The 12,616-nt window shown below is 47.2% G+C and overlaps 1 protein-coding gene across 1 annotated transcript; it reads left to right on the plus strand.

Moving 5' to 3' along the window:
• The first annotated feature begins 7,503 nt into the window (after positions 1–7,503).
• EIF1 (eukaryotic translation initiation factor 1) lies at positions 7,504–10,182 on the plus strand. The gene is made up of 4 exons (XM_036269605.1): positions 7,504–7,673; positions 8,351–8,514; positions 8,646–8,747; positions 9,344–10,182. The coding sequence occupies exons 1-4, from the start codon at positions 7,643–7,645 to the stop codon at positions 9,386–9,388; spliced, it is 342 nt and encodes a 113-aa protein (XP_036125498.1). The 5' UTR covers positions 7,504–7,642; the 3' UTR covers positions 9,389–10,182.
• The last annotated feature ends 2,434 nt before the right edge of the window (positions 10,183–12,616 follow it).

The following is a 12,616-nucleotide window of genomic DNA, read 5'->3' on the forward strand; positions in this document are numbered from 1 at the left end:
GGAAAACAGGATGGAGAAGGCAGATGCTCTGCCAGCACAGAGGCAAAGAGGAACTGAGTTCCCGCCTCGGGCTGGCAGAAGTGAGTCCCTGGCAAGAGGAAGAAAGGTGAGAACAAGCAAGCCTGGCTGGGAGGGAGGGTGGGGGCGGGCAAGGTGTGACTGACATGCATGCAAAAGCACACTAGCATATAGGGTCCACCTTGATGAATTCACCACCTGGATCAAGGTCAAGATCATTCCCAGCACCCCACAGGTTCCCTCACGTTGAAGGGGTACTGTATTGCCAATAGGACCCCGCAGAGTCAGAACCAGCTGACAGCTAACACAGCTCACACTGGGGAGAGCTGAGCAAACCCGGGTGGTAAGAATAACACCTTCATTCACTGGAAATTTCTGTACGTGTGTGTAGGGGGTAGGTGGGGGAGGGGCATCACTATTCCTGTCATCCACATACATGGGTGATAGCTCCCAAATAAAGAACACAAGAAATATCACATTTATTTGACTTTCTTTAAATCAAGTTAAATCCAGTGCCAGTTCACATCCCACCAGGCTGCCCAGAAGTTGATCTTGGTTGTGACAGGGGTTCCAGTATTCCCTAGGACTCTCTCTAGGTCACGGGTTTTTCTGTAGCACCAGAGCTTGGGGGAAGCCCCTTGGACCTGATCATCCATCTGCCATGGTTACCATGGAGACACCTATTTCCACAGAGGATGCAGTCCCTTCCTGTTGGGAGATTCTGCTGCTTCCATGCCAAGTTTGGGGCCCTGGGGAATTTTATCCAGGCTGAGGGTCCCCAGGTGTCCCACACACAGAGATCACATGAAGAGGCTCCCACTTCTGTCCCATCCCCACACTTCTGTCCCCTGCTGCCCTCAGCGGCTGGCTCTCTCCCCGCCCCCCCCCCGCCCCTTCCCCTCTGGGTATTTGGTATAATTGATTTAGTGATTTGATAAAGTTACACTTTTATCCTATCACATATATTCTTCTCTTTAAATCCCCTTAAAAAGCCTAAGGAAAAGTATCATTATCCCTTTGTACAGAGGAGAAAAATGTAGGCTAGGAGCAACTGAGTCACCCAGGAAGGAAGAGGAGGTGGTGATACTCAGGTTCAGGAACTCCAGAGCCTGTGTTCTGCTCTCTGACCCTGGCAGCTGGGGCCAGGACCTCGGAACTAGGAGCACAGTCCTGAATAAGACTGTATTGACAGAGGGCACAGACGTCACTTTCGGACTCATTCACCCTAGCACCACAAGCTCCCAGGGCCAGAAGCACCTCTGCACTGGACAGTGGATGCCTGCAGACCCTTCTTCAAAATGCTCCCAGCCTGGGAGCCCAGAGCTTTGGACTTTGGACCTGGAAAAGGCCTTAGAAATTACTCAGTCCTCCTTTCATGGGAGATAAAACAGGGCCCTGAGAGGTAAACAGATGCCTGCAAGAGAGGCTGGGAAATGTGGCTTACCTAGGGCCAGGGCCAGCAGCTCCTTCTGGAGCCCCGAGTCATACCTTTAAAAAAGAAGGGTGGCACAGGCCATAGCCTGGAGCCATTCCTAGTAACTGAGCACCTGTAATGTATGTCCACACGTTCATTCGATAAGCATTGAGCACCCACTGTGTGCCAGCCACCTACCACATATACACAGTAGAATTCACAGCCTAGCAGGGAGACAAACAAGAAAAGGGGCAGGACCAGATTCATGGGTGTCAGGGTAAGAACATCCAAACCTGTAGAGAATTTGTATAAGAGTTTATTTGAGCCCTGGCTGGTTTGGCTCAGTGGTTAGAGCATCGGCCTGTGGTCCAGAGAGACTGGGTTCGGTTCCTGCTAAGGGCACGTACGTACCTTGGTTGCAGTTTGTCCCCGGCCCTGGTTGGGTCGTGGGGGAGGCAGCCACTCATGTGTCCCTTTCATGTCGATGTTTCTCTCTCTCTCTCCCTCTCCCTCCCTCCCACTCTATCTGAGCAAAAAAAAAAAAATGGAAAAATGTCCTCGGGTGAAGATTAAAAAAAAAAGAGTTTATTTGAGCCAAAGCAATGGCATTGCTAAGAAGCAAGATCTCAAATGTTCCAAAAAGGACAGTTTGGCCATTCTTTTTATACATTTGGAATTAAAAAGGGAACATAAGGTGGGCCCAGCAAAGTATGTAGCCAGTCAGGAACAAGCAAGCAAAATGCAGTGTGATAAATGCTGAAACAGTGAGGGCACAGTCTTCCTAGCAGAACAGAGAATCCCAGCTGAGTCTGGAAGGATGAATGGCAGATGCCAAATGAAGATGATGTTAACAAAATTTCCAAATGAAATTTTATTCATACGTGACTTGCATTCAATCCATTTACATTTAAGGTGATTATTGATATGTACTTATTTATTGCCATTTTTGTTTAGTGTGGTTTTATTTTTCTTCCCATTTCTCCTGCTAATTACAGCAGTCCTTTTAACATTTCTTGCAGTGCTGGTTTGGTGCTAATGTATTCCCTTAGCCTTTTTTTGTCTGGGAAGCTCTTTGTTTGACCTTCTATTTTGAATGACAGCCTTGCTGGGTAGAGTAGTCTTGGATTCAGATTCTTGTTTTTCATGACTTTGATTACTTCATGCCATTCCCTTCTGGCCTGTAGTGTTTCTTGTGAGAAGTCAGCTGAGAGCCTTATGGGGTTTCCTTTGTAGGTAACCTGTTGCTTGTCTCTTGCTGCTTTTAGGATTCTCTCTTTGTCTTTAATTTGTGGCATTTTAATCACTATGTGTCTTGGTGTGGGCCTGCTTGGGTTCTTCTTACTTGGGACTCTCTGTGCTTCTTGAACTTGAATGCCTTCTTCCTTCACCAAATTAGGGAAGTTTTCTGTCACTATTTTTTTGAATATATTCTCTATCCCTTGCTCATTTTCTTCTTCTTCGGGGACTCCTATGATGCGAATATTATTACGTTTCCAGTTGTCCCACAGTTCTCTTAAGCTGTCTTCCTGTTTTTTAATCGTTTTTTCCTTTTGTTTTTCTGATTGGTTGATTTTTTCTACCCTGTCTTCTAATTCACTGATCCGGTCCTCAGCTTCCTCTACTCTGCTTTTTAAACCTTCCAATGTGTTTTTCATTTCTGATATGTCATTTTTTATCTCTTCTTGATGGTTTTCAATTTCCAATTGGCTTATTTTCAGTGTCTCTATGTCCTTACTCATGCTGTTCAGCTTCCTCAAGATCATGGCTCTGAATTCTAGCTCTGTTAACATGCCTAATTGCTCCACATTGATCTCATCTTCGGTGGAGGTCTCTTGCTCTTTCATTTGGCTTCTGTTTCTGTGTTTCACCATTTTGGCTATCACTGTGGGCCTTGGAGCCTGTCAAGTTCTCCCTGTGGGTGTTGGTGTTCTGCTGTTTGTGGCTCCCTCTCCTGTGTTTAGATGAGCGAGGGAGGACCCACGCTGAACACCACTGTCAAGTCTTACTTTCCTGGTTAAAGTTGCCAGCCCAGGAAAGGTACTGTTATCCTCTAGCTTTTTGCCTGGAGGCTAGCAATCTAGGTTACTTGATGAGTTTTGGGTTGTCAGTTGATTGAAAAACTCCCTCAGGTGCTCAGCACAAGGGGATTTCACGAGGGTGGGGCAGATGCTGGTTGTTAATAAGCCTCAATTAGCATTTCAGTGGCCCTCAGGGTGGGGTTGGATCTCCGAGGGAGGGGCTGCTGCCTCTCCCCAGAGCCCTGGGAAGACGCAATGTGGCCACCGTCCTGCGTGGCTGCAACTCAGCAAAAGCTCTGAGCGCCCTCCAAATCCCGAGTGTCCCGACACAGGTCCAGTCCAGTCTGCCCTCCCTCTGCCGGAGCCCAAGGTGAGTGGCTGTGGCTGTTTTAGCCTCTGTCCGGCTGTGCTGTGGGGCCGCCTGGGAGTGTGACCCGAGGGTGCCGCTCCCGGCTAAGGCGGCTGCCGAGCTGCCGACCGCGGGCTCCCAGCCCCCGTCTGGCGCCTTCGCAAGCCTACCAGGATCGAGTCAGTGTCCCTGGTTATATGGTCCTCGCAAGCTGCTTTTCTGTTGCTTTTTCCCGTCAGTTTGTCTGTGTTATAGTTGTAATTCCAGTTTGGTTCTGGGAGACGGTCTGTGTGGCTCCGTTCACTCCGCCGCCATTTTCCTGGCCCTCCATACATGACTTGCAAACCAGGAATGTGTCCTCCGCACGAACCAAAGACATGTTCCAAAATGGAGGGAACAGGGCTGTTTTTAAAGGCAATAGTTGCAAGGAGCTGATGACCAAAGAGAAAGGTTGCTAGCGAAAACAAGACCACAAACTTACATCATTTGTTTTCTGATTGGTGGGGGCAACTGGACTTCCAGTGGGGCTATAATACAAGAACAATGGGTAGCATATGATGAGGCATTTATCACAGTCCTAGCTCTGGTTCAGGCTTGTAGAACAAAAGCTTCCGGGTTCCTTATCAGCAGAAATCAGACAGCACAGAGAGACTGTTGGTTCTGCAGGCAGTTTCCAAGTCTGAGGAGCAGAATCATCCCCTGTATGCAGTCTCGGAGTTCAAACTGCAAAAATCCAAATGTTGGGCCACAAGTTATATTAAAAGTTCTTATATGTCCTTAAAGAGGAGGAAAGAATGTACCAAGTAAAGGGAGAACATGCACCAACACCCTGAGATGAGAAAATTCGGGGTGCTTCATAGAACCGCTGTGGTGTAGAACGTGGGGACTGGTGATACACCATAAGCCTGACCGGAGAACTAGGGCCAATGAGAGCAAAGATAATTCTTAAGAACAAAATGGAGAGACTTACCGTGTTGGACATCAAGACATTGTGTAGAGCTCCTCTAATTGAGAGTGTAGCTTAGAGATAAACTAACCAGTGGAACAAGGCCAAGACTCTAAAAAATGAACCCACATATATGTAGAAACACGATTATGATAAAGAAGGCATGATGAGTCAGTGGGGCAAAGATGCATTCTTCCATAAACGGTGCCAGAGCAACTGGTTATCCATATAGGAAAAAAAAGTAGAATCCTTCTCACACCACACACAAAAATAAATTCCAGGTGACTTAGAGACCTAAGAGTGAAAAACAAAGCTTTAAGACTCAAAAGGAAATACAGAATATCTTTACAAACTCGAGGCAGAGAAAGGATTTCTTTAATAAGATCTTTTTCTAAAAGGTAAGACTGATAAACTGGACCACATTATTATTTGAAATTGTCATATGTGTGCACAACTGGAGGGACGGCTCTTTGTCATTCACACTCTCTCCCCGATCCCCCTTCAAGCCAAGCCACATCTGTGAGTGCAGAGGTTCCCAAGAGAGCAGGTTGGGTCCTCAGCTTCTCATACTAGGTTGGAATTGAGAATTGGATGACCATGACTTCGAGCCATGGTTCCCCCTTCCTGATGTCACGGAAGCCAATTAATCAAAAGATTAGTTAGTAAATACAGAATCAAAACAAACTATTAAGTCTGAATCCACATGGTTTTTACTCCCTCAGGGTTTTTATTGAGCAGGCTCTCACTTTGCAGTCCATGGGGCCAACACAGTGTTGTCCAAAAATCCAATGTATTGGCAACATTTAATAATCAAGAGATCTCTTTTTAGAAATATCTAGATTTCTAGAGTCTCCTGAAAAAGAAGATCTAGCACAACAGGCTGCCGGTGAGTAGCCACTGCAGCCTCCAACTTAGTGGTTCTCAACCTTCCTAATGCTGTGACCCTTTTATACAGTTCCTCATGTTTTGGTGACCCCCAACCATAAAATTATCTTCGTTGCTACTTCATAACTGTAATTTTGCTACTGTTATGTCTTAGGCGACCCCTGTGAAAGGGTCATTCGACCCCCAAAGGGGTCGCGACCCACAGGTTGAGTCTAACTGTTTACCCAGGCCCCATCACACCCCATTATATCACTCTGCTGACTGTGCTCCTTTATCCTACCTGCCAGACACCTGGAGGCCCTGAAGTCTAAAACCACTTTATCCCAGCAAATGAGAACAGTTTAATTAATAAATTGAAAGAAGAGTTGCCTTTTTGAAGGAAATGGTTCATCCTCTGTGTGGGAAGGTTCTACCCCACACAATGTGCAGGACACAAATAACACCTTCAGGCACCTGAACTCTCCGGCCCCCAGAACCAGTTACTTTCTCCTGAACTGGGTGCTAATGAGCTGGGCATTCTTTCCTTCCATTATCTAAATGATAAATTTAGAGATTAACTCATTTTTAGGTTAGGTTCATCTAATGATTTCTTAGATCTCATTATGATAAATTAATCTAAACGATAAAGTGAAGGTTGTCAAAATATATATAGTAAATGGCCCTGGCCGGTTTGGCTCAGCGGTTAGAGCGTCCCTGCGGTCTGGAGAGACCCGGGTTCGGTTCCCGCTAAGGGCACGTACTTCGGTTGCAGTTTGTCCCCGGCCCTGGTTGGTCGTGCGGGTGGCAGCCACTCAATGTGTGCCTTTCACGTCGATGTTTCTCTCTCTCTCTCTCTCCCTCCCACTCTATCTGTACAAAAATTGGAAAAATGTCCTCGGGTGAGGATAAAATATATATATATATATAGTAAATGAAGCCACTTTAAAATGGAGCCAGAGCGGCCACGCCAGAGGCACTGCCTTGCACTCTTCTACCTCAAACCTTGGAATGTTAAGATGGGACAAAATAACCTTTGAACTGGGCCTAGGACAACATTGTGTCCCAAAGAACTGTTCACAAAGACAAGAAAGCAGGTATTACGACTACTGGACCGAAAATTAAACATATTGTATAAAATTACCATCACCAAGTTATGTTATCTGCACCAATACAAATGCCTTCCTTCTACTGATGTAATTGTTCCCCTTCCTCATAAATACCAGCTTGCCTTGTCTCCTAATGGGAACATCATTTGGGCTTCGGCCTGAATTAAGGGCTCCCCAAAAGCTATTCTTAGTGAGCTCAATCAAATGCTTGTAGTTTCTCACTTCAAAGGCCTTTTTATTTTTAGGTTAACAAAGTTCGGGTTATATTATTGTATGTTGATTCAAGTGTGCCACCTTAAATCCGTAAAGAGAGAGGAAGTGGATAAGGGTGAGTAGGTGACAGTGGTAATTCGCCCTGTTTTCGAGGCTCAGCATTTAGATCTCCTCTAAAGTCTGCCAATCTACCCCGTAAAAACCCCTTCTGGCGTAGGAAGGGCTGCAACAGGGTCAAAAACGCGGAACATGACAGAGAACATAGTGCGCAGGCGCGCCCGAAACCTCCGCCAGCTTCTGCGCCGCCGACACCGTCCTTCCGCACTGCACAGGCGCCCAGACCGACCCAGCTTTCCCTCCCCCTTCCACCTCTCCCCGACTCAGAGGACGCCCTCCCACAGCAATGAGTTCCTGCGCAAGCGCCGTTCCGCGTCCCCGCCCCCGGACCAATTGGAAGCGGCAGCGCCTGGGCGCCGGGGGCACGACGCCGTGGGCGGGGTCGAGACGTGAGGGCAGCGCGCTGGCGACACAGGGGCGGCTATATAAGTGAATACAGGCACCGCCCCTCCGCCCCAGTCGCTGAGCCGCCGCCGAGGACTCAGCAACCTCCCCCTCGAGTCCCCCTCGCTTCCCGACGCTCCATCCCCCCTGCCTGCCTTCTCCCGCCGCAGCCTTCCGCAGGCCGTTTCCACCGAGGAAAAGGAATCGTATCGTATGTCCGCTATCCAGAACCTCCACTCTTTCGGTAAGCCGCGGAACGGCCCGCGCGGGGAGGGCGGGTGGGGCGCCCAGGCCCGGAAACCTTCCAAGCGCTCCGGGCCTTCGTAAATCTACGCGGAGGGAAGGTGTCTGGTCTCGTGGGCAGAGGGGACAGGGCCTGGGCCTTGGGGTCGGCCCCTGAGCGTGACCGGAAGAGTAGGACGAGAGGTCAGCCCTTGGGCGGGCCCGGCGTCTCGGGTGGCGCACTTACTAATGGCTCCGGGGCCACTGCGGGCCACACCCGCCTCCTCCCGCCACCCTGCGTCACGTCCTTTGCGTCCACGTCACCGGCGTTGTCGCGGACTCGGGAGAGGGAGGAGGCACCAGTCCTAAGTAACAAACGCGGGCGCCAATTGGGTGGGAAGTTGGCCCCGCCTCGGAGCTCGGGTTCCGGCCGGTTGCATCAGCCGAGTGGGGCGTTGCCTGCCAGCCCTGGCTCCCCCGACACGTGATCAGCTTCCGAGGGCGGGCTCGGAGGCCCAGGCTTTCTACCCGGCCTGGAAAGCTGGCAGTCCCGGACTGACCTGTTCGGGGAGATCCCACAAAGGATGTATCTGCTGACCCAGCCCTTGGCGATTTCAGTATTTTCTGCTATCACAAAAGATCCAGGGGGAGGGTGACAGTGGCATCTGAGCCACAACGACTCTCAACCTTTCTTCCCAGACCCCTTTGCTGATGCAAGTAAGGGTGATGACCTGCTTCCTGCTGGCACTGAGGATTATATCCATATAAGAATTCAACAGAGAAACGGCAGGAAGACCCTTACTACTGTCCAAGGGATCGCTGATGATTACGATAAAAAGAAATTAGTGAAGGCGTTTAAAAAGGTAGGTCTTCATTGTAGGAAATTCACATTTAACATGCACACCTGGGGGTGCTGTGTTGTATTATTTTCCGAAGAGGGTTATTAGTACATTGGTGCTGTTGCTTGGCCTAATTTGCTTTGCTTCCCTTGCAGAAATTTGCCTGCAATGGTACTGTAATTGAGCATCCAGAATATGGAGAAGTAATTCAGCTACAGGGTGACCAGCGTAAGAACATATGCCAGTTCCTCGTAGAGGTGAGTCACTTGGTGCATTTGAGCCTCTGCCCTGGCTAATCTCAGATCCTGGCCTAGACTATTAAGTTCTGCTGGGGAAATAGAAGTTTCATTGTGTAAAGCTAAGCAAAATGGTTGAGTTTTGAAGTGTATACACAATAAGTGCTACAATTCTGTTACCTCGGTGGGGTTTTTTTTGGTTTTTTTATCCTTACCCGAGGACATTTTTTGATATTTTGTTCAGATAGAGTGGGAGGGAGAGAGAGAGAGAAACATCAACATGAAAGGGGCACATCGAGTGGTTGCCATCCACATGACCCAACCAGGGCCAGGGACAAACTGCAACCGAGGTACGTTCCTTTAGAGAGAACCGAACCCAGGTCTCTCCAGACCACAGGCCGACGCTCTAACCGCTGAGCCAAACCGGCCAGGACACCTCGGTGGGTTTTAACAATGTCCTGAGTTGAGAATCACTGTGCTCATGGTGATTGAGGTATGCATCTTGACTCTTGGACTTCTTGCCCCTATATAGAAGCAGGAAGACAGGATTGTTTGGCACCAGGATGGGATTGAACTCTCAATCTACTATTTAAAACTTTGCCCTTTTTTCTTTGCAGATTGGACTGGCTAAGGACGACCAGCTGAAGGTTCATGGGTTTTAAGTGCTTTTGGCTCACTGAAGCTTAAGTGAGGATTTCCTTGCAATGACTAGAATTTCCCTTCTGTCCCTTGTCACAAGTTTAAAAACCTCACAGCTTGTATAATGTAACCATTTGGGGTCTGCATTTAACTTGGACTAGTGTAACTCCTTCATGCAATAAACTGAAAAGAGCCATGCTGTCTAGTCTTGAAGTCCCTCATTTAAACAGAGGTCAAGCAGTAGGCACCTGGCAGTGTCCAGCCTGAAACACGGCAATAACGTGATGTTTCAGCCAAGCCCAGAGCCCCAAGATCACAGACGGCTATGTCTGGCCAGAAGCTCCTCACCAGAGTCCCCTGCCGTCAGAGAATGTCACCACCTGAACGGCCTTCGGTGAAGCTGAGAGGAGGGGGGTAAGGCAGCAACGCCTCTGTACCACTAGAGGGAGCCTTCGGTAGTCAAAGATCTCCAGCCTGACCAGGTGGACGGAGCTTAGAGCAGCCACCTCCCCTCTAGTGAGGTGACAGGACATCTGGCTTGCCACCAAGGTCTTTGTGACCAGACATATTCTAGCTAATTACCGTCCAAACACCAGAATTTGAGGCCAACCTTCTATCAGTTAAACTTTTGACAAGGGAACAAATTTCAAACTGATGTGTCAGACATGTAGCTAGCTATAGAGCTTGCAACTTACTAGCAACAGCTGCCCAATGCCATGTGAAGTAACAAGCTGATTTTTGGGTTTTTTCTCCTTCAGTTTTAATGTTATGTAATGTATTTAAACCCTTATTTAAATAAAACTTGTTTTCAGAAACACCTGACTTGCATATTCTATTTTTTATATAGTCACTGTGTGTGTGAAGGAACCACAGAAGTGGGCCGTGGATCAGTCTGCACCCAAAGTTGCTTGGCTGGGGCCTAAACAAACCTAGGCCAAGAAAACCTTTAGTGCCCTGGCTGGTTTGGCTCAGCAGTTAGAGTGTTGGCCTGAGGACCAAAGGGTCCCAGTTTTTATTCTGGTCGGGGTCATGTGGGAGGAGGCCGATCGATGTATCTCTCCCTCCCTCCCTCCCACTCTAAAAAAAAATCAATAGAAAAATAGCCTTTAGCGAGCTTGTTCCTTCAAGTTTCCCAAAAGGACAAACGGTGTGGAACTTCACCTAATGTACAAACCCTTAGAAAAGGTGCGTCAGTGTCTACTACTAGGAAATTTGTAGTATTAAAAAGTTTGGTGACTAGTGTTTGAGAAGCTGAAATTGAATATTAGAAGGCTGTCCCTTGACAAAGGACAAGGAAGAATAAAATACCAAGGCCTATGCCTGGGTCCATTATGTTAAACACAAAAGGCTCCCAGCATTTGGATCATACACCAGTCCTAATTTCAGATACTGAAATACAGGCTTCCAACTGCTAAGAAGGTAAGAAATCAACACTTCCTCTTTGTTGCCAGCCCCCATTTTGTAGATGGAACAAGTGAGGTGTGTGGAGCAGGTCTGGTGAAAGGCTGAGCCAGTGGCAACTGCCCTGGAAATGGGTTGTAATCTCTAATCTGGGGTGATAGAGATTTATAATACAAGGTCCTACAAAATTGATCTGTTTAACTCTTGGCTCCAACCAGTGGATTGTTCAAAACAATTAGGTGATGCTTTTAAATCAGATTTGACTACAACAAAAGGGCTTTACAGAAACTTCTAGAGGCCAAACCCACAGAAGATGGATGAAATAGTCGAGGGAATCAGGCCATAAGTGGTGCCAGTTCTGTGTTAGGTTGTTTACATCTCTTGTGCCTTTAAAGACCTGTTTTCCAATTTTCTCAGATGGGATTACTCTGAGGCGGGCTAGCAACACCAGTATTAAATGAGCTGTCGAATCAACCAAAACAATTCCTGTGAACATAAAACAGGAGGTCTGCGACCATCCTAATCCAATTGATGTGACGTGGGTGTATCTCAAGCCTGAAATTCAGAGGGAAGGGGGCTGGTGGTGATGGGGAAACATCAATCAATTTACATGCATAACCAATGAACACAAACAATAGTTTGGGAAAGTGGGAGTGTAATACTTTCAACAATAAATATAACAATAAATTATGCCCGGCCGGTGTGGCTCTGGTTGAGTATCATCAACCCATGCACCAAGAGGTCGTGGTTTGATTCCCGGTCAGGACACATGCCCAGGTTGTGGGCCCGATCCCCAGAGGGGGCATGCAGGAGGCAGTCAGCTGATGTTCTCTCTCATCGATGTTTCTATTTCTCCCTCTCACTTCCTGTCTCTCTAAAATCAATAAAGAAGAAGAAAAAAAATCAGATCATAGCCCTGCCAATATGGCTCAGTTTTTTGAAGAGTTGTCCATATACCAAAAGGTCACAGGTTTGATCCCCAGTCAGGACATGTACTCAGGTTGCAGGTTCAATCCCTGGTCAGGGTGTGTACAAAAGGCAACTAATCGATGTTTCTCTCTCACGTCCATGTTTCTTGCTCTCTCCTTCCCCATTTCTCTCTCTGAAATCAATAAGAACATATCCCCCGGTGAGGATTTTTTTTTTTTTTAATTTAGATTGTAGATACCACCCAGAACAGTTCAGCTCTGCTGGGTATCAGCTGAACAATGCCCAGGTCCCACCTGTTTTTTGTTGTTTTTTTTATTATTAATGTTCCGGGATTTATATGTGTCCCTGATACTTTTTTTTTTAATTAATTAATGTATTTTTGTTACAGATGTTTCTCCTTTTTCCCCCCAGACATCCTCCTCCCTATCCCACCCCCCACCCCCCAGCCAAGCATTGTTGTCTGTGTCCATTGGTTATGCATACTTCACCTGTTTTTTAAGGGCCTGAAAAAATGTCTAAACTGAAAAGTGTATCATCTCTAAAGTTTGACCCACTGACTGCAAAATCAGAATGAATATTACAAAAGGTAATATTGGCCATAACAGCAATATAATTCTTATGTAAATATAATCAAAGTTCTAGAGAAAGAACAGTAATTATTTTTAACAAAAGTTAGACTTGTAAAATTTATAAACATCTTTTCAAAAACGTTACCAAAGGTATGTCTACTTGGCCTGTGGGTGCATGTTATTCATTTGGTATGAGGTATGGCCAAGCCTCACAGTGGAACACCTGGCCTACAAACTCCAGGAATGCCTTGCCTTTAGAGCCAGAGAATCTGGTCCAGAAGCTCTGGTATAGGGCCCAGGAACCAGGCTTTTTTTGTGTGTCTTTTCTGTGTGTGTGTGTGTGTGTCCCCA

Source organism: Molossus molossus, unplaced genomic scaffold, assembly GCF_014108415.1.
Source record: "Molossus molossus isolate mMolMol1 unplaced genomic scaffold, mMolMol1.p scaffold_m16_p_19, whole genome shotgun sequence".
Lineage (NCBI taxonomy): Eukaryota > Metazoa > Chordata > Mammalia > Chiroptera > Molossidae > Molossus > Molossus molossus.